Source organism: Hippocampus comes, unplaced genomic scaffold (genome assembly GCF_001891065.2).
Source record: "Hippocampus comes isolate QL1 unplaced genomic scaffold, H_comes_QL1_v1.1 scaffold104, whole genome shotgun sequence".
Lineage (NCBI taxonomy): Eukaryota > Metazoa > Chordata > Actinopteri > Syngnathiformes > Syngnathidae > Hippocampus > Hippocampus comes.
Genome location: NW_017806072.1, coordinates 3,495,942 through 3,518,323, shown reverse-complemented (window position 1 = coordinate 3,518,323; position 22,382 = coordinate 3,495,942). Strand labels below are relative to the sequence as shown.

Here is a 22,382-nt window from a genome sequence, read left to right as displayed (position 1 = left end):
CCTTTATCAAATGTGTTTTAAAAACATTTTCAACTGACAATCACACAATCTCAGCAGAAGAAGTAATTTAGTGTGTTTCATTCTTTCTCAGGAACATCGACAGACAATTGCATATACACAATGAACTGTTCTCGCAGATGAGGGTGTTGATGTGCTAAACTGAAAACAGTGACTTTCATTGTTTATGAGACAAAGTATCACTGGATCTCAGCAGTCCAATGCAATATTAGTTTATGATTGCAATTTACAATATACAGAATACCTTTATTTTCTGTAGTAATATTATAACTTTTTTTTTTTTTTTTACAATTGTATTATTGGTTAAATTGAACTAATGGCATTCGTCTTCTTGAAATTTGCATAGCATAACATATCGTTGCTTGTTGAAGTTAACACAATGTATTTACCAACTCCCAAAGTTCCAAACCCACCTGGGCCTATTGAGATCATCACTAAGTCCACAACCTCAATAGAAGCAAGGTGGACAGACGCTCCCCAGATGAATGGTACATCATTCTTCTACCAGCTCACAATTGCACCGCCTGAGGGAAGTGGACTCATCAATACCACCGACATTAGTCATACTTTTGAGACCTTGCTCTCTGGGACCCCCTACAACATTTCCATAGCAACAATCGGGGTCTTGGGTTTTAGGAGCGATGTGATTCACGCCTATTTGGTCACCACAAGTAAGCGAAGCAAAGCTAACTACAAAACCAACATTGACTTACTCAGAAACAAAAAAAAAATGCAGCTGACAAATCTTAGGAGTCAAACTAACAAGCAAGGCTAATTAATGAGATTTAAAAAAAAAGACTCAAAAAGCAATTTTTTTCCAACCCTAATTTGGCTAATCCATGAGGTGGTTGGAGTCTGGCATCAAAGTTTGCTAATCATATCGAGCAAGTCAACTCAGTCCATGTTTTTGTCCTAAAGTTTTTTTTTTTTTTTTTTTTTTTTTAAACCTTTGCAAACACAAATTTGCCTGATCTCAGGGATAACTCTTACACCTCTGCAATTCCCTCAGAACCCTTGCATGTGAAGTCTCTCAACACTTCTACAGAGGAGGAAAACATCACAGTCACGTGGGTTCAACCTGATGAATACAAGGAAAGCTATCTTTACGATTTGACCTGGCAAAGCGCAGACTGGTTTTTCAATGGCAGTGCTGTGACTAACCAAACAATGCATACTATCAAAAACCTGGTCCCTGGCAGTAGGTATAACTTTTCTGTCATCACTGAGACGCAGGATGGAACACAGGGTGCTCCCAGAAGGATTTCTGCCTGCACAGGTATGTTCAAAACATCTTACACATAATGCACCAGTGAGAATTGCAGGTTATGCTGTCCATCTCACAAATGCATGCCCCTTACAAATGGGGAATTACTTAAAATGGTAATAAACAGTCATTCCAAATGTATACACTTTGCAAACGGTGCAAGTTATAAATTTGTAGACAACCGTATGTGTCTAAATAATGTTTGTCTTACATATCTACTCCAGATGCAAGCCCGGTGAGAAATGCAACATGTGAAGGTCCAGACAATCCAAAGGCAGAAATTGTTTTGACCTGGACTGAGCCCAGAGGCCAATTTCGTGATTTTCGCATCACTATGAATAATACGAAAATAATGACTGGGCCGAGAACCTGTAACCAAAGCTGTAGCCAGACCATCTCCAACCTAAGTCACTACACTTCATACAACATCATGATGGAGACACTGAGCTGTGGACAACCTGCGACTCCAGTGTCTCTCTACTGCAGGACTGGCATCACAGGTTGGACATGTTTTAAATTTAGCTTTCTTGCTAAAGTTACAATCAATATTTTTGCTGTCATGTTTTGGCAGACCCACCAATTCCAGAAAACTACGAGTCACTGGCTAGTGTGAACGAGAAAGTATACAACAGATTCACCATTCAGATCAATTCCAGCCTGATAGCTGACACCAGTGGGCCAGTCACTAATTTTGGTGTGCTGGTGACTGAAAATATAAAAGGTTTGTTTAATTCACTTGTTTCTTATTTTCACAGGATTGTCATTTCATTCTCGTCCCTCGAAATGATAAAGTGTTTTGCATTGTAAGACTATTAATTGCATTGTAAGACTATTAATATTTTAATGGGTCTTTTATGCCTGTACCTTCAGAATTTGACACGGCTAATATGAGTCAGTACTTGGGGAAAACATATCAACAGTGGATTGACAACCAGTCTCCGGTATATCTGGCAACCGTCAAGGAGAGAAACGCTCGATCACGCAGTCAAGAGAACATGTTGTCTGTCGAGATTGGAGATGGTTCGCAGTGGAAGGGCTACACCAATGGAGCCCTTCGCGGCAATCGAAGATATCAGTAAGACTTTAAAAACATCTTGTACATGCAGCAGAAAAATGATTTGGCATTCATCCATCCAATATAACTTTTGCATTGAAAATATATCTTTACCAAGATAATTTTTCTCGACATTGTGGATTAATTCAACCGTGTTGAATTATTGTGGTAGCGATAGTTTGCAGCGGTGTAGAACTGCTGTGCAACATACCAAGTGTTATGAACATTTTGCTCTTCACAGATCTAAATAAGATCACCAAGGTATTTTTTAATGTAGTTTTAAAGAGATAACAATAGATATTGCTCTTTAATTATTTTTCTTTGTAATCACGAATAGCGGCTTCTTCCTAAAATATGAATTCAAGCACAATAAAGTCTACCCTTACATACTGTAGATGCATCTACTTTTCTCAATAATTAAAATTAAAAAAAAACAAAAGATGGGTACTGTAGGTGCACCTATTGGTATTGTTCCCTTACTCCAGTCATTTTTCCACCAAGCAGTCCGGTTGATTTTTAATGGCTCTTTTGTTTTGGCGTTAGCATCCCCAAGCAGCATACTAAGCCTGAGGTCTTGTTTAAAAAAAGGGCCATGCAGCAGTCGCAAACTTGAGTAGAAATAGCGCAGCGCACACATGAATAGAAACTGCTAATCTGAATCGTTACATATTCCATCCACGTAGCCTGAATGTGTACATACTGTATCCAAGTGACTTCTTCTTAGATATTATTGTGGAGATAGACTTATCTGCAGGTATCTTAAAGTAGGCTGGGCTACTATGTAGACTCAATACTCAACGTCCTGCATAGGAATTAGGGAAAAAGAAAAACTGTTGGAAACTGTGCATCACTAATATAGGCACAAAAAACATAGAATGGATGGAATAATTAAGATTTGGACCTACAGCAGGTATGACTTCCACTACCAACGTTATGCAATATTCATATTCATCACTTAACTGCAATAGTTGTTTTGCTTTCATTTCTTTTATCCTGCAGGTTTGCCATTGTGTTGTTCACTAGATTATGTCTGCAAGACCACCTAATCAAGGTTGGGTCAGACGCATCCAAGGCCTCAATCACAAATTTCTATCCAATGATAAAACTCCCACAGGACCCAGGTATGGTGCAGGTTCAATGTGAAATGCTCATATCATGCGTTTGTCTTCTTTTTCTTTCAAGTTTTGTCATAATATTTGTCAATGTCATAGTCGTCATCACCGTTGCTGTCGGAGCAACATTGGGGATTTTCAGCATTCTTTTCATCATTCTTATTGGCTTCATTGTTTACTGGAAAAGGTTTGTCCCATTCATGAAGTCATGTCAAGTCACTTGTGTGTATGCGGCAAGGCTTTCAACTCTTTGTATATACGATGTAGGTTAAACAAAAAAGAATCCTCCGACATCCAGATTCATTCCTTGAGGTAAAGACGTTCATTTCACTTATCATATGTACCTGCATTTCAATTCATCTTTTTCTTCCCGAACTGTCGGCCAGTGTTACATTCTTTTTCTTTTTAGAGCCAAAGTGTAAGTATGAACCTTCAAAATGAAGGTGAAAGGAATCACTTTGCTTTCCAAAAAGTTCTCATTCCTGCACTGTTGTCTTCCAAGCAGAAGTGCCGCAGTCAGTGTGGAGGACTACGACGCTTACTACAAAAAGCAGAAAGCGGACTCTAATTGTGGCTTTGCAGAGGAGTTTGAGGTAAAACATTTGTTCCACATCTTTTTCAAAAATTGATATTTGTCTAGTGTGGCTTCAAGGTGGAGTTTGCAGTTTTCAAGCTGCTAACAAGAATTTGAACTCCCCCCTCGCAAGATGACGTTAGCCAAGGCTGCTACATTGGTAGCATGGCTTATTCATATTGGAAAGCTGCAGACACATAATTTTTTTCCTTGTACCGTTATATCTTTTGGAACGTACAATCAAATAAAAATATAAGAGAGATGATAACATTGCCTAACAACCCAGTGGGAACGGTGATTTTCCAAGCCCAGCCATGTCCAATTCCTTCTTTTTTTCATGAGGATGTTGCGTGGCCCCTATTTTCGTGCCCAGCGCAAGTCTAGCGCAAAGTCTGGTCGAACTAATGGGGTATAGCGTGCAGTCGACCCAAACGCACAGGGGAGCCGGCATGGAGGCCTGAGCCTCATCAGCCTGCCGCCATAGAGACTGGGGAGCACAAGTGTCACGGGGGGCTGAGAACACCGCTGCTTAGGAACGTGCGCTAGGAAACACTCGTGGTACGAGAAGATGGCGGGAAACGAAGTGGCTTGGAAGGATGTGACTTCGGGTACAAAAAGCGGGTGAGATTACAAGAGGAACCGGGTGGTTGGAGTCCATTCAGGAAATTGACGTGCACAAAGTACATTCATAAGGAGCTCCAAGAAGATCTCCACTCATGCATGTTGTAAAGTTGGCCAAGGCGATCACATATCACTGCTGTGAAGCAGGCACTTGGAGCGCACCTTCCAACCTTATCCCTGGTGTCCATGTGTGGCACTCCCACACACCCCCAATCATCGTTGTGCCGCTGCCAGTGGGGTGATTTTGAAGATATAAAAAAGATTATAGTAATAATAATGCATTCAGTGAATTATTTTCTACAATTATTTAGAAAGTTTGAGACACCGTTTTGTCATACTGTACTTGTGAATGAACTCTAGTGACATCCAGCACACATGTGCCTAGAGCGCAAATTTGTCGGTTTGTGCCAGCGCCTCGATCAAATTCACCAAAATTGCGTGACACCACCTGTGCCACAGCTTTGGTCTAAAATGTAAGTCTACTTTCAGCCACCAAATTGTCAGGTACGCAGGGGGCATGTGAAATAAAACACCCTTGTTCTGCCGGAACGCCCAGCATGGCACGGGGCCAGCTGCCAAATTCCAAACACGCTAAAAATGAAGCTTTCACCTGCACGAAAATTAAGACGCGCCACTTTCGACACCCAAGCGCACGTGCCTTGCTCACAAAAATAAAGCCCTAAGTGTACCGACGCCTGAACGTCAATGATTGACACACAGTTCGGTCAAGCCTTGTGCCGCATCTGATTGACTATTCTTGTTGTAGCGTGACAACGTTTTAAAATAATTAAAATAAAAGTCATAAGACAGTGAGGGATGCATTTTCAAATGATAATTTTAATAATCCCTGCAGTATGCATACTAACACTGGGTTATGGTTTTACTTTCTTTCAAGGACCTAAGGCTGGTTGGTACATCTCAGTCAAAAGCATGTGCCCTGATTCAAGAGAACAAGGCCAAGAATCGCTACAACAACGTACTTCCCTGTGAGTCACCTGCATACTGTAGATCCAACTCGACAATACTACTTGTCTGTCTATAAACTAGTATTCCTTGTACTTGTACATATAATCAGTAAAGCCATCCATGCCTCTGCTATATGCCACAAAAAAAAGAAATACTGTACCCCATAAAATTATCTACACTTGCATAATCTAATGAGATCCAGTACAAGAGCTGTCTGAAATTTTAAAATAAAAAAATACCAATGTTCAATTATGTTGGTCACATAAATAATAATTCTACTTTATGATTACTATTGTTAGTCCTGTTACTTCACAACAAAGGTGTTCTTGGTTTGACTCTGTGTTCATCTTACAATAGGTAGCCTGCCTTTCTCCTTCAGCCCAAAGTAGGTACATGTTGTACCTCACATCACATTTCGGCAGATGTTCTACATAGTGTCAAATTAGTAATTTCTCTACCGTCAGTCATGACTGGGAACTATTATTGCAAAAACTGAATTTTGATACAGCTCTTATATGGATGTCGTTCTATTATAAGAGTGTACTTCATGAAGTGTCGTGACTGGTGAACTACAATCATGAAACTTTTCTTCCCAAAAATAAAGACATAAACACTTGCCCAGCACACCCATTTTCATCATAATTCCCTTGTCTAATGCACCCACTTCTCATACCTCCTAGATGATTCTTCTAGAGTGAAACTCTCTATCATTCATGGAAGTCCTTATGATGACTACATCAATGCTAACTACATGCCGGTGCGTACTGACTCCTTCTGCCCAAGTCATTGCCTCGTCATTCCACACCCTTTGTCTTCACCCCTTCATTCATATTGTTTCCAGTGAGTCTGGTGGAAATCTGAACTGAGTTGATCTCTGTGCATGGACTGACGTTTCTTTTGGCAGGGTTACAACTCCAAAAAGGAATTTATTGCAGCTCAGGGTCCTTTGGCCAGCACTGTCAAGGATTTTTGGAGGATGATATGGGAGAAGAATGTGTACACCCTGGTCATGCTTACACGCTGTAATGAGCAAGGCAGAGTGAGTATCACACACACTATACACAAAACTGTCTTCAATAATGCTGAACAAGGACATTTGTATAGATACCCTGCCAATGCACCAATGCCAAGTCATTAAGTTGCATATTATTCAAACAAAGCAATGAACGCTTAGTGTCAAAAACGGGACTATTACCGACAATGCTGTCTGCAGAGAGGTTTGCATCAGAAGGTGCTGTTTTTCTTTCTTTCTTTCATCCTTAGTTGTTTGCTGCAGCTCTATGATTGCGTGAGGCGACACACACATTACAAAATGTTTTTTCTTTCTTTCTTTCATCCTTAGTTGTTTGCTGTCGCTCTGTGATTGCATGCGGCTACACTCGCATTACAAAATGTAATGTATCTTGTATACCTTTTTTTTCTCCTTTTTCTTCGCTGTCCCGTTTGGCTGCCCAGTCAGGAAATATTTTGAATCTGTATGCCTTTATGGTTTGTATTAATATACTCCTTCTGTGGTTGTTTATATTTTGATGGATATTTATTGGAAATGAAGTCAGACAGAATCGGATTTGAGAGGGGATACAGAAAAAGAACAAAGCAAAAAAAAAACAACAGATAACAATAACAGTATAAAACCATATGATGTATGACAAATGGTGTTACATAAAGTTGTGTTCTATCTAAAAGGATAAAATAATATGTTTTTGATGTAGAGTATTCATTGTTTTCTCTCTACAGATCAAATGTGAGCAGTACTGGCATTCAAGCACCAAGCACTTTGAATACATCCGTGTAACAACAACTTCTGAGATACCACTTGATGACTGGACCATTAGGGACTTCGAAATTAAAAATGTAAGGGAAGCCCATAAGCAATAATCATATTATTTGCCTTGCTGAACGGTGATTGTACTTTGTAAATCCGAATTTTCAACAATACGTGATAGTGAGTGTGCTCCAAGTAGGAACATATGGATGGACAGGAGAGACATCAAATTGTGGTGGCTCCCCACTCTTGTCCCAGAAGTCAAGTTTGATCATCATGTTACATTTTTGACACAGAGAAATCAATAGTTTTCGTGAGCAACCACGACTCCCCTCGTGTGATCAGTAAATTCCTATGCAGGACCCGCAATATTAGGCAACATGTCCTATTTTTATGAAAAACATGCTCAAAAGTTTGTTGTTGGGATTTCAGTTACCTGTTCTATCTGTTAATGCTCACCCATGTGTGCCCGTAGGTGAAAACAGCAGAGACTCGTTCAGTTCGCCAATTCCACTTCACAGCCTGGCCCGACCACGGGGTGCCGGAAACCACTGAGCTTCTAATTAGCTTCAGACACCTGGTCAGAGAACACATGGACCAATATTCCACCAACTCCCCCACTGTGGTCCACTGCAGGTTTGTTAGAATAAACAGTCAGGGACACTTTGAGAATGTTTGTAGTCTTGGGGGATTCACTGGCACACTGCATACAATCAGGTACTTTCTGGAAAACTAAGATTCATCTAAATCCAGCTGATTATAAACTCACCATGATACAAAGATGAACTGTGAGACAGACATGCTAAACACTGTCCTGCCTTTTTCATTTTTTTCTGCAAGGCAATATGACTAACCATACTAAGCTGAGTAAATAACTTTCTGACCAAATAATATACAGTTGTCGCCTGGTGTCGGAACCAATGTTGAGGCGCGTAAACATGTGTACCCCTTCCATGCCGTGTAAATGTGCACCTGTCATTGTGTCTCCCTTTCAGTGCTGGGGTGGGGCGGACTGGCACCTTCATAGCCATTGATCGCCTCATTTTCCAAATTGAAAGGGAAAATGTGGTGGATGTGTATGGCGTCGTCCATGACTTGCGCATGCACCGCCCACTCATGGTGCAGACAGAGGTGCGTGCAATACTACATTCAGAGTTCTTTGTTTAATAGTCAGACATGGACAATGTGGTTAACTTCTAGATTTTATGTCTGTGCAGGACCAGTATGTGATTTTAAACCAATGTGCAATGGATATAATCCGATCAAGGACTGGAACTAATGTGGATCTTATCTACCAAAACACCGCTGCACTCTCCATTTATGAGAATGTGCAACCCAGAAAAGATTATTATAAACATGGGAACCACAATACATAAAGCCATACTTTTTTCTTAAACACCATTTGTCACGTTCTTGTTTTGGAATCTTCTTGTTCTCTGAATCGAAAACTTGTAATATTTTACAATGTAAATTGTTCACTAACTATTAAACTGGTCTGGTAGTTTCCTACAACATATTTGAATCATGTAGCCGTCTATTGAAATTATGTTGGTTACTACTGTATATGACTGCTCAGGTTTATGGCTGTTATTATTAGTGACACTTTTAAAGTGGAAAGAGAACGTGTCTTGAATTGAATTATTGGTCTTGTGCCTCCCCACTGTGATTTGAAACCAGCAGATGGCACTCAAGTGACACCACATTGAAACAGCGCTTTTAATAGAATTGAATAATATGAGAGGTTATTATGGTTTTGTACATCCTATGTTACTTTCAACTGTGCAATGAGTACTTATTTTCTGTTATTTAGTTTGTTTTTGTTATATGTACATATGATGGTGTTTGTGAGTTTTTTTTTGTTTGTTTTTTTTTCACTGATGTGAACAATGCACTGGATGCATTTATGTTTCTCATTTTGAAAGTAAAGAGGCAGTTTTTATCAGATGTATGATTTGGCCAGTTTGGAACAGTCATGGGGGTTGGGGGGGAGTCTCGACTTTAGTTTACGGTGGTATTATTTGCTATGCTATGCTTGCTGGTACAATGCAGAACTGTAAATGACCCACATTTATGATTCGGGTGATGTGTAAAGCAAAATGGGGATGTATGTTATTACCTTACACTTCTTGCTTGCTTTTATGAATGCCACCAGAGGGGCTCTCAGTTATTCGTGTTGTTTGAAATAATGTGCACGTTAATGCAAAAACATTGGCCCCCGACTCAAATAAATGGTGTATACACAATTTTATGTTTGTTTTGACTTTAACTGATGCCAGCTTGAATTGTGTATTATTTTGTATCATTGTCTCAAGACATATTTTAGATACAGCAATTTCAGGGTCATCCGAATCATAATAGTGACAATTCATCTGACATATTTAAATACAATATGTAAGATGGCAGCACAACCATTCATACACATACACAATTATGGACAGTAAGAGTCTCCAATAAACCTGATGTATTTTGGGGGACTTCTTATCCATCCATCCATCCATTTTCCGATCCGCTTTATCCTCACAAGGGTCGCGGTGGAGTGCTGGAGCCTATCCCAGCCGTCTTCGGGCAGTAAGTGGGGGACACCCTGAACCGGTTGCCAGCCAATCACAGGCCACACAGAGACGAACAACCATCCGTGCTCACACTCACACCTAGGGACAATTTAGAGGGTTCAATCAGCCATGCATGTATTTGGATTACAGGAGGAAACCGGAGTACCTGGAGAAAACCCACGCACACCCGGGGAGAACATGCAAACTCCACATAGGAAGGCCAGTGCTGGGATCGAACCCACGACATCTGTACTGTGAGGTCGACACGCTAACCACTGGACCACCAGGCCGCCCGGACTTCTTATTATTACCGTTATTTCTTCCAAACGACATCCATCCATCCATTTTCAACACCGCTTAGCTTGAACAGGGTCGCGGGGGTTGCTGGAGATTTTCCCAGCTGACTTTGGGGGAAATGCAGACTACACCCTGAACTCAGGGGTGTAGTGGGCGTGGTACGCGGGGGTACGCCATCCACCCACTTCTCCCGACACCACATTCAATTTTTTTTGAAATGTTTGTTGATCATTGTTATAATGTGAGTTATGCTTAATAACGTTGGCCTGTGATTATTTTGGAGTAGTAAAACATTAAATTTAACGTTAGTTCAACTGGTGTTGTAGCCTATGATTGATGTTCTGTATGTATATATAGAACATCCCAGAATCGCGTACACCCACTTAAAAAATCCCCACTACACCACTGCCTGAACTGGTGGCCAGTCAGTCGCAGGGCGCATATTGAGACGAACAATCATTCATACCTGCATCCACACTGCCACTCAGTGGCAATGTGGATTCAGGTAAACAGCTGTTTGTTTTTTGTTAAATTATGGTTCAAGTGAATGTAAATGGGGTAACACAATTATTGCAAAATCTTTCTTTAATTATTATTTATTACACATGACAATTTGATATTTCAGTACAGATTTTAGTAAGGAATATGGAAGTTGACACACATTATTTGCTTTCAAGGGCCACATAAAATGATGTGGCAGGCCGGATCTGGCCCCCAGGCCTTGAGTTAGACACCTGTGCACTACAACATCAGCAACTCCGCCTCTCCCCCCCCCCCACACACACACATGCGCACACATGTGCGTGCACACACACCACACACACATTTTATATATATATATATATATATATATATATATATAGTGAAAAAGCCAGGAACATTGGTAGTCTTTGTAAAAGGTAACACATCAAAGTTGGAGAAGCGTCAAAATGATGGCCCTGGTAGTTTTTGTGCTAAAGATAGCTAGTGTGGTCATCACCAGGCAGCTCTTTTGCACTTTGGCCAAAATACTGTCTGCTGTTATTGATATTTTTTCAGTAAGCTGGTGGAACAGTAGCGCATACTTTAATTTAATGTGCAATGAATACGGTAGAGTAAATGCATAGCTGTTTAACCTCATTATTTAGCCTTATCTTGTACTCATTTCATAAAACTTCTCATTTCTCCATTGTCTTGAAAGGTAAACGCAGCAAATTTATGTGACCCCGGAGAACTAAGCAAACATGTTAAACTTACCAAAGCCATTCAGAGCACAGAGAAGAAGAAAAGGGAAGGAATATTGGTTCAAGGTGAAGTTGTTGCTCCTTTTGATTTGTGCAATGAGAAGCCGCTACAGCAAGTCCCTTGGTGATTTGTTTGACAGTCACAAAACTGTTATGAAAAGAAAAAAATGTTCCATTTTATCTTGTAAATTGTGTGATGTTGTCTCATTTAAAGCTGTTTTGACAATTGAACTTGTCCTGTAAGTATATGTAAATCGACGATGGTGGTGGGGCAGGCAAGGGGGTGGGGGCAAATGTAATTTCGCCTCAGGCGTCACATTGGCTAGGGCCGGCCCTGGTTGCACGGTTGCCTCCGTGGTCCTTGTGGATATGACGCCGAACTGGGACGGGTGCTCGGAGACTATTGCATGATCCATAAAACACGACCGATACTGTAAGTTTGCGATTTGGGGGATTCTTCGCTACATCAGGTCGGTTGAGATAACTTGCTATTTTTAGCCAATGTTTCTTATATTTGTCAGACTAACGTGCAGTCGATGGTGTTATTCTCCACCACTTGCTTGCTTGCAAAGATTACACTGACTGGCAAGTATTCGGACATTTTGTGCTATGAAGTGGGTGTTATTTTGAAATACTTATCAGTGCGCCGTTTGGAGGAATTCGCCCACTTTGGTGTATTGTGAGGCAGGGCGCAGGCTAACGTGTTTAGCTTAGCTTTAGCGACAAGTCAGGCTTGGCCACGTTAACGAGCTAGCCGAGCCTCATTCCCAGTTTTTTTTTTTAATTTGTATATTTTACTTCACTGCCCTTTAGTTCAATGGCAACCATAAACAATTGTGATTGATGTAAACTGTGGTAGCCCTTGGAAAGCAATGCACGTCTCTCTGGACGCTTGACCCCTTGATGGCGTATGTATGTGGTTTTATCGAAGGAAAAGATGTGAACCCCTAAATAGGCACATGTGACAGAGCAGTCTCTCGAGATAAACATCAAGGATGAAACGTGAGTAGGATATTCATCCTTCAAAATGATGCACGACTCAAGCTCACGAAACGGGAATGTAACGTGAGAAATCAAGTGGTGTGTGACATGACGAGGGATTCAAAGATCACACTAAGTGGCTGGGAGACATTAAAATTGTGTCCTGTGTAGGCGTTGTCGTTTTCTGATTGAGCGTGTTGACTGAATATAACCAGATTCTAAATTGCAAACTGCGGTGTCCCCCTTTTTTCTGTTTTCATCAAGTGCAGCGTCATTACAAGTTAGTAGAGTATTTGGGTCTTTGTGGACCAGTCTCGACTTTATTTAGTATAATTAAGTGAAACATCTGCCGTGTCCTCTATTCACAACACGATCGGTTTATTTTGACACCCATCGTCGTAGTGGAATCTTCGAAATGTTCATAAAAGAAACATGCTGTACTAAATGTGTCGACCAGCTCAGCCTCTCCCATCTGTTTTGACACAGATAAGAAGCTCGTCATATAGAAATGTAGGACTTAGCTGCAAGTGAGAGTAACACTAAATGTACAGTAACAGATTAACAAACACTAAAGATGGTTTCAAAGTATCAAGTGGTGTGCTTTGGCTTTAGTCTGTACTCTTTCATCTATAACTGCTTCAAACAACAAAGTGTATGCAGAAAAGTGGTTAAGATTGCATCACTGTCTGTCTGTGTCGTATGTGTTGTGTTGTATTGTTTTGTCATTTTATGTTAACTGTTTGCTTGATGGCGGCGCGGGTACCCACAGCGGCTCCTTTCTCTCCTGTGGTTGAGAGGAAAGAAATTTCATCTGTCCTGTATGTTGCACATAGAGCACATTTGACAATAAAGTTGACTTGACTTGATTTGACTTGTTTATTGGCTGAAGAAGGACAACATGCCATCAACTTTTGGGCACCGAGCTGCATCCACGCAGACCTCTGCTATTAAAGTCCTACAGGTGGCATTATTCTGCTTGCATTGAAACAAAAGTGCAGAACAGTCAAAGAAAGACTTGCACGTTCCATTAAAAATAATATTAAAACCAGTCAATCAAACGGATCGATTTTGGCAATGAAAAAGGGGCATCCCAGGGGCAATTATTCATTTACATATTGCTCCAAAACTGATTGATGTCATGGAAAATGAATGTCAGTTTGCTGAGCAAAAAAAAAAAAACCCAAAACATGTAGTGATCCTACTAATGAAAAAAAACAGCATCATGACAACATAGGCCCTTTTATGACATATATGGAATTTCACCCACCCTTTTATTATCAAGAGCGATAAATGTTGAATGACCCTGTAATGCCATTCTGATCAGTAATACTGACAGGCCAAAGGAAGTGGGTCAAACGATCAATAAAAAAATCCACTCTGCTTATGTCTGTGTTACTTTATACTCTGAATATCTAATGTCCTTTTGATGAACGCGAAATCATCCATTGCCCCCCACCCCAAAAAATTAAAATAAATCACCCCCCCACCCCCCACATTATACCTTTAATAATGATTGACATCTCCTGGTGTTGGTCTCTTAACGCTAACGTCTGCACGTGACGTATGACGTTCTACCTTGCGCAGACGGGGATATTTAACGGTGTTGCTCCCTAAGCCTGTCAACTAGAACTCCGGCTTTGCTCAGCCGTTGGATGATAAATGAGAGTGATGGAGGAGAATGATTGCGAGTGAGAATTTGAAGAGCTGTTTGAGTCACGTTTCGTGGGTGATAACTGCTGTGTTTTAATCACTGCTCGTTGGAGCAGCAAGGCACAACAGATGTCCCAGCTCTCATGCTGTGCAGTGGTAAATACTTAAAGACGCCATTTTCAAGCTCACTGTAGAGCTGACCTCTACAGCCCTGTTCCTGCTCTGAAACCAGCTGGGACTTGTGTTGCTTGCCCTCTGCCACCCTCTGCATAACTATTTGAACATACACTTAAGGCATACAGTGGAAACTAAAAGTCCCTGTAAAATGCAAATAATTATGTTGCTAGATTTGTCCTGCAGATTTGAATGGTTACAACAAATGCCAAGTATGTATGTATGTATGTATGTATGTATGTATGTATGTATGTATGTATGTATGTATGTATGTATGTATGTATGTATGTATATGTAATACCAGTTAAAAGTTTGGAATTTGCAATTCAAGTGTTTTTTTTTTTTTTTAGTATTTAAAAATCCCTGTATTGTAGATGAATACTTAAGTCATCGACATTATGAAGAAATATTGGTGGAATGATTTGGTAAATAAAAACATGCCATTCAAAACAATATACTTTATAATTTAAGTTTCTTCAAAGCAGGACCATTTTGGCCCAGATAACAACTTGGCACAGCTTGGCATTAGGGCCAGACATTAAAGACAAAAAAAATAAAATAAAATAATAATAATAATCACGATTATTTTGTTTGAGATTCATATAACAATTACTAAACTGATTATTCATTTATTTCAAGTTAGTAATCATTGCCGAACATTGAACATTTTATTCGGCAACACTCTTCTTTTTGTCAAGTACAAAATGACCTTGTAAAAAAAAAAAAAAAACCTTAAATCAAGCCTCTTGAATTGTCGTTGTTAACCATTACCTTAATCGTATTTAATTAATCTTGGGTTATTTTCCCAAATCTTGACGGCATGTGGAAACGTGTGTGATATGAAAAGTCTGCATATTTGTATCCTTGGATTTTAAGGAAAGGAAAATTCCTTGAATCCTTGAAAACTTTATAACTTAAAAATACAAGGAGAAAATAAATTAGAAAGTAAAGGTCCCCAGAATATACTTATTTTCAAAACAACTTTTTATTTATTTTTAATTCTCGAGACCCCGTGGCACTCCATCAAAGAATCCTAGAGCTGGACCTCTTAAGACCATACTCTTGGAGATTTGTAAGGTTATGCTATTTTAAAAAATGTAAAGTGAATGCTGTTCTACTTGTTTAATCTCCTTTTTTCTCCAAAAGGTATCGCTAAGAGAATCGATAAAAAATTGAATAGTTAAACCGAACCAATATTGGAATCGTAAAACTCTTATTAATTCCCATCATATATATATATATATATATATAGAGAGAGAGAGAGAGAGAGAGAGAGAGACAGAGAGAGAGAGAGAGAGAGAGAGAGAGAGAGAGAGAGAGCGCCAGCCAGCGAGCGAGCGAGAGAGAGAGAAGGTGTGTGGACCCATGTGACCCCACCCACAGACCCTCAAAGCCTCAGTAGCATTGTTGAAATAATGTGGCCCCCTCCATTGTATGAAATATCTTGCAAAATGTTTGTGTTTAGACCTTTTTATGAGGAACCAGTCATGCTTAAAATGTCACATTTAAAAGCTTCCCAGTTGTGTTCCCTTAAGTTATGTTTGACTGTGGAAATCGCTAATATTTTTTCATCTTTCAATGGACGGAAACCATAACAAGGACGTCATTGTTGAGGTTACTGGTTTAGACACACACACACACACACACACACACACACACACACACACACACACACACACACGCACACACACACATATTTAGTCTGTGAAAATAACCTTTGTGATACTTGAAGTTTGTAGGCTGCAGGCATGTGTATTTTTAGACTGGTTTTAACATTATACCTCCAATGACCCTTTCATTTTTATATCTTGAATGATCGTTCAGCAGTTCGTGTATTTTATAGTCGGCAGCAACTTCTCACTGATCCTGAGAACCGCGTCAGGAGCCGTTTAGTCTGTTTAAATCAATGGTCTTAAATCAGGACGCACGATAACTATTTCCACCGATAACCGAAGACTTCCTGTTTCTTCTCCACACCAAAACGATATTTGAAATTGCTACTGTGGTTCTGACTTGACCTTGTCCCATAGTCTGAAGTGTCACTTGTTAATATTTCTAGAGAAGAAAATACATTTTGTTGCTTATCACTAGGGGTGGGCTAAAAAAAAAAAAAAAAAATCACATTTTTCTAAAAACTCGCTAATTAATCGCCAATGATTCCAATCCTCTCAAGATATTCTAATAGTTCAGAACATTAACGGTTCTGCATAAGTTCATAGAATTGGTGATTGTGATGAAATCCTTCTGTCAAATAAAATGAAATTGTTTAAGGGTATATATATATATATATATATATATATATACACACACACACACACACACACACACACACACACACACACACACACACACACACATCAATTGTCTAAATGCTGGAGCCCATCCCAGCTGTCTTCGGGCAATAGGCGGGGTACACCCTGAACCGGTTGCCAGCCAATCGCAGGGCACAAACAACCATCCGCTCTCACACTCACACCTGGGGACAATTTGGAGTGTTCCATTAACGTGCCATGCATGTTTTTGGAATGTGGGAGGATACCGGAGTACCCAGAGAAAACCCACGCGGGCACAGGGAGAACATGCAAACTCCACACAGGGAGACTGGAGCCAAAATCGAACCCTGCGCCCATGGTATATTTAATCAATAAAAATCAAATTAATGTTTTAATAAGCTATTATTAAGAAGGCACTTTTTACTTTGCCTTTCATTTTAATATTAGACAAACTAGTTCAGCTCAATTAAAAACACATTATTTCTCCACAGTCCATAGACCAGACATTTCATGTCACATCAGGAGTTCCTGTGCACAGGCGTCCTCTAAATGCAATTTTACTCATGCATTATTTTTCACTCAAAACGTTAAAAATGTTTCTTCAAGCCACATTTGCAGGCTGTTCCTTTGGCTTGACATTAGGAACATTTGCAATTTGAATACCTGTTGCACAGAATGTTCCGCTACTTAGAACTAGGAAGGCAACATATTTAGTTTAACAAATCAGCAGTTTTGGAATATAATTACAGACTACTTCTATGCTATGCTGCCGCTTTGGTTTGTTTCAGTGGGAAAAGGCAACATTGGACTCAGTCAATAGTTTTGCTGTCAGATGAACTGTTACCCTCAATAATGTTTTTTTTTTTTTTTGTTGTTGTTTTGGGTTTTTTTTTATTGCCGTGAGTCAACAATTATTCAAGCAGGGTCGTTTTTTCATTTGCAGCTTTCCAGAGTTAGGAGTTGACTACCAGTGTTGTGTGAGCAATTGGCAAATAGTCCCAGAGAGGCGCCTCCCTTAGGACTGAGCCTGGAGCCGGGAGGTTTTGAGTCTCCTCCCTCCTTAGCGAGGAGCGTTGAAAGGAGGAACCCAGGATGTAATGCTCGTAGGACTTAACTTTGTGTGTTTAAGTGACAGCTTGTTTGTGTTTGTGTATCCATACAGGTGAAACAGGTGACTTTGACAAAGGCCTCTGGATGTTGAGTGTACTGCAACTCAGGTGAAAGGTAAGAAGAGCTTTCCTCTACTTGACCACCATTGACCCTACTTGACCACCACTGTCATAATGAAAGAACTCAGATCAATTAGCAGTCTTATGATTTAACCTCTGTTGAAATGACTGCTGTTTTGTGTTCATATTCAACTTTATATTTTCCCTTGTAATTTTATTTTTATAAGTTATTTGGTGACTGAAGCTCATTAATCACTGTGGTGGTACTGCACAAAAAGAACATTGCGAGTATTTTTGCATTTAACGGTAAAGCATTTTGAGTGCTGATACAGGATTGATGTTTGTGTTGCATAGCTCTGACTTGAAGATTAATTTCACAGAACTCAGAAGATATCTGTGCTTTATTTAGAATCAGGGGGCAGGAACTGTTTCATTTTCCACAAGGCCGATTTGCTATAGATGGATTGAGATGAGATTGGCTGAGAGTACTTGTTCATCTTGCATATGGTTATAAAGTGTAATGACTAGGTACTGCTTCTTTTTCCGCCACCTATCTTTAGAAGATTGTGTATTTTGGTGACTTCTGACAAGATAATTGTACCGTGCACCGTCTATAATTATGTTGCTCATATAAAGTGTACAGGAGTCATTTGAGTGTTGTCTGAATATGGTACCTTCCTTTTAATTATTTTTTTTTCTTAGCACGATAATCTGATTGACATCTGGATCACAGCACAGTTTCTTAAACTAAAACAAATACCAAATAAACGTGCAGAGTTGAAGATGTATGTTAACCTTTGGCTTGAACAACTGGCTGTGCCTCCTTTAACAGAAATAACGCAAGCATACATTTCTTGTAGTTGCAGATCAGACACATACAATGGTCAGGAGGAGTTTTGGACCATTCTCTTCACCAGACTCGTTCAGTTCAGCACTATTCTTGGGATGTCCGGTGTAAATCGCTTTAATTAGGTCATGCCACAGCATCTCAATCGGGCTGTGGTCAGTATGCTGCCTCTTAAAGGTGTAATTTCTTCTGTTGAATTGATTAATTTGTTGATTTACTTATGCCCTGCGAGTCATTGTTGCCGTATGCTCTTTTGTTAAACTGTAATTGGCAGACTGATGGTCTTTAGTTTTCTTGCATGCAAATGTCTTGATAAACGTTGGAATAAATTTGTCCGTCAATGATAAGAACTTGTCAAGGCCCCGAGGAAGCCAAGCAGTTCCAGTTGTGACGTGGAACATCCAGGCACTTTTGGAAATTTAAACTGGAGCAATGGTTTTATGGACGGCAGCGGCTACATCCCTCGCATCATTCCATGATATCCGTTCTTGTTGAATATCTTAATTTATCGTAGATTTGACAACTGGAATGTTAAATTGTGCCACAGATTCCTTGTTTTATGATGACGTATTCAAGGCTCGTAATAACTTTGTGTCTTTGCTGACCAGTTTTGGTAACCACTGACTTCATTTGAGGAGAAACTTTCTCTATTTGAGGAGGAATACTATACAGTATCTTCTATTTTATCATGTCAACTGAACAGGTCAAACACAGGTTGTCCTGTGGGCACTACTATAGTAAATCATTTGGGCACTATTAAGACAGCTGATTTGTAGCTTTAGGGCTTATTTCATAGAAGCCCTGTTCAGCCGAATGAAAAGCTGTTCCAGATTTACCTCCAAGGTTGGATTGTATTGGAGCAATATTTTTATATAAAAGATGTATAGTTTTCTATCACTTTTTTCTTTTCTTTTCCTTTTTTGTGCTTGTGTTCTTTGTATGGACCTGTTTCTGCAATAAACAATCATTGCATATATAAATAAAACACTGCCACACGTGGAGCCTGAAAATATAGCTAAATTGTTGTGGAAGTAACCAGTTCAAGGTGTACCCCGCCGACTGCCCGAATACAGCTGGGATAGGCTCCAGCACGCCCGCAACCCTTGTGAGGATAAGCAGTTTGGAAAATGGATGGATGGGTGTTCTGGAAGTGAATTTTTACAGGTTGGCAGCTGTGAAGCAGTATAAAATAATTGTTGGGTTTCAAGGCTGTTTTCATAGGGTCTTCACTTTCCCTAATGGAAGACTTTTCTCATAAAAGAGTCCGTGTCATCTGCCAGTCTAAACTGGATAATTTTCTGCTATGCTGGCATTCACCTTCTGAACCATATCACGTGCCTTCAGGGAGAGGGCGTACCAGGGTAAAAGATTCAATGTGGTTATGGATTGCTCCAGCCGTACAGAACAATGACTGTCCTTTTTTAAATTCAGTTTTGGCTGGAAGGCGTTCTCGTCATTCAAATCCCTTAAATATGCCTTCGCCATTGGTAATACCCAGAATAGAACATTACCACGTATCCTCCCAGAGAGCATCACAAATTGCCACTATGTCTTTTGTAACATTTTGTTTTTTGCAATCTACAATTGTAATGTTATTTTTCTTTTTCCAAACCTTGCCATACTGTCAAGAAAGTCACGTATTTATTTTGTTTATTTATTAACCTTTATATATCCAGGTAAGGAAAGGTATTTGCAATTCCGGCCAGGTTACAGGTAGTAAAATATCCATTTTCTGATCCGCTTTATCCTCACGTGTCACGGGGGTGCTGGAGGCTATGCCAGCTGTCTTCGGGCAGTACCCTGACCCGGTTGCTAGCCAATCGCAGGGCACACGCAGGCGAACGACCATCCACATTCACACTCACATCCTCAGTGTTGGAGGAAACCGGAGTACCCGGCGAAAACCCACACAGGCACGGGGAGAACATCCAAACTCCACACAGGAAGGCCGGAGCCGGGATCGAACCCACAACCTCTGCACTGTGAGGTCGATGCGCTAACCACTTGAGAACCCAACCTTGTTCTTCTTTTTCTTCCATGTCACCAAAGGGACTGTGTAACCCCCATACCCCTGCTTGAAAGAAAACCGATTTGACTTGTTGAAATCTTTTCATCTTGCTTCACAACGCACTAATCCAACTCCTGTTTATTCAAATCTGAACAGGACATGACGTTGAACCATACTACTGGCACAGTGATAAAATGTTGCATATGTACATGGTGGGTCACAAGACAGACACAAGTGTAAGACTGATCAATTTGCTCACATCTCTTTGAGGATGGTGGCTGCTATGAATCTAGTTGACCACCAGGTGTCACCAATAATGTCTACTTTATAAGGCTTTGAGGCTTTGACTCGTTTTTTTTCCACATCAGTATGCAAAGGCCTCAAAAGTTTCACAAAGCTTCAATAGCCCATTTCTAGCAAATTATAGTCCTTAAACTACAGTATATATCTGGAGAACACAGTGTAGCCTTCTCGACAGTTCGAGCCTACAAACACCCATGCTCCATTTACCTTTGTGTCTTACAGTCTAATTGACCAGTCTCAATTATAAACAAGTTTAATCATCCATGTGCTGAGAGCCACGACTCTCGGCAGTTATTAAAGCTGGGCAATAAATATTTAGCTTTTTTGTCAGTGCTCATGCAGTCGGATGGTGGAAAAAAACACCAAGATGATACATTTTAACAGCCCAAGTGACTCAAATTGCAATGCCATTGTGTCGGTCTTGAAACTCCCAATTGACTACACTTTGCCCCATGAAGATGCATCCCATTAGTTAATAGAGGCACTTTAAATCCACAGCACTCTGCTTGTGGATGTCTGAGAGCCTGGTGGAGTAGCATTTGCTAGGGGCTGTCTGTTGAGAGTGATGAGGGGGCTGAGCATGAAGTGATCAGGGGGTGGAACACACTCTGTCTTCATTCAAAGACAATGTGCAGTCTGAGCATAGTGACCAAAAAAAAAAAAGATCAAGTAGTTCTTGGATGCAAAAATAATGGCAATAACTGAATATTTTATTCATATTTTCCTCTGTTGTGTCATTTTTACCTGTCCTTTTCACAGAGAGGGTGAGCTAATTGTTAGGATGAAGGAAGAGAGTTTGTACCACCGTCGGTTGTCTTTGTGTCCAAATGCAACTTCCCCACCCAAAATTGACCCCCGCACCCTCACAAGAAACCTTTCTTGTGGAGGAGACAGTGACCTCTACAACCTCAGCTCAGGTAAGAAGCCACATACAAAAGACTGCAGCTGTTCATTAGCCACTTTGGCCCAGTCATGCTTATACAGTCTGTCAGCTGACTGGCTCCCTCGGTTCATGTGTCTGTGTGTGTGACTATGTGTTGTGGGTTCCCACCAGGCAGTGAGACAGACAGGCACGATATCTCCATGATGACTAATGAACTTAGTCCTGCCCAATCACCAGGCAGCAAGGTAAGAACCCATTCCTGATTGGGCAATTCCCTCACAGCTTCCCCAACATTTTTTTTTCATGTCAATACCACCTGATCAATTGTTTAAGGTAAATTTGCAGCACTCTGCTGTGGTTGGGAAAAGAAACTGTGGAATTGTTTTTGTCAGGGCCATGTGGGAACCACAGGCATATTAACTGTAACCTAGACCTTTTCGACATGGTGCTGCCTCTCGTATTGCTGTGCGCTTTGTCCCTTTGTCTCACTTTGTTTCAAGTCATCCTATCTGTTTCATTCATTTCGTTTAAAGTTGTTGCAAATATCAACTAGGATTAGTTAAGACAAGTTTCACTGGCATATAGATCTCTTGTTTATGCTCCTCTTGATGCTTTTTCCTCTGCACTTACGTTTACATGTGAAGAAAG

At 40.3% G+C, this 22,382-nt stretch overlaps 2 protein-coding genes across 9 annotated transcripts in view; both read left to right on the top strand.

The window, feature by feature from the left end:
* LOC109530382 (receptor-type tyrosine-protein phosphatase eta-like) overlaps positions 1-15,742 on the top strand; it is a 39,079-nt gene extending 23,337 nt beyond the window's left edge. For 3 of the 6 annotated variants that reach the window (XM_019894044.1, XM_019894043.1, XM_019894040.1), the window contains 19 exons: positions 420-689; positions 1,028-1,294; positions 1,507-1,782; positions 1,854-2,003; positions 2,153-2,357; positions 3,336-3,457; positions 3,548-3,635; positions 3,716-3,760; positions 3,858-3,866; positions 3,954-4,041; positions 5,539-5,629; positions 6,290-6,366; positions 6,514-6,648; positions 7,347-7,463; positions 7,850-8,010; positions 8,370-8,505; positions 8,592-8,754; positions 10,735-10,738; positions 15,730-15,742. In XM_019894044.1, the coding sequence (XP_019749603.1) occupies positions 420-689; positions 1,028-1,294; positions 1,507-1,782; positions 1,854-2,003; positions 2,153-2,357; positions 3,336-3,457; positions 3,548-3,635; positions 3,716-3,760; positions 3,858-3,866; positions 3,954-4,041; positions 5,539-5,629; positions 6,290-6,366; positions 6,514-6,648; positions 7,347-7,463; positions 7,850-8,010; positions 8,370-8,505; positions 8,592-8,750 (2,396 nt within the window). In that variant the 3' untranslated portion in view covers positions 8,751-8,754; positions 10,735-10,738; positions 15,730-15,742. Of the gene's footprint in view, positions 1-419; positions 690-1,027; positions 1,295-1,506; positions 1,783-1,853; positions 2,004-2,152; positions 2,358-3,335; positions 3,458-3,547; positions 3,636-3,715; positions 3,761-3,857; positions 3,867-3,953; positions 4,042-5,538; positions 5,630-6,289; positions 6,367-6,513; positions 6,649-7,346; positions 7,464-7,849; positions 8,011-8,369; positions 8,506-8,591; positions 9,618-10,734; positions 10,739-15,729 lie in introns of those variants that run through there. The other 3 variants (XM_019894042.1, XM_019894041.1, XR_002171004.1) reach the window with 3 other exon arrangements.
* Positions 11,762-22,382, top strand: part of osbpl5 (oxysterol binding protein-like 5) — a 25,007-nt gene continuing 14,386 nt past the window's right edge. Inside the window, exons 1-4 of one of the 3 annotated variants that reach the window (XM_019894046.1) lie at positions 11,762-11,879; positions 17,687-17,748; positions 21,611-21,768; positions 21,906-21,979. In XM_019894046.1, coding sequence (XP_019749605.1) covers positions 21,633-21,768; positions 21,906-21,979 — 210 coding nt within the window. In that variant the 5' untranslated portion in view covers positions 11,762-11,879; positions 17,687-17,748; positions 21,611-21,632. Of the gene's footprint in view, positions 11,917-17,686; positions 17,749-21,610; positions 21,769-21,905; positions 21,980-22,382 lie in introns of those variants that run through there. The other 2 variants (XM_019894047.1, XM_019894048.1) reach the window with 2 other exon arrangements.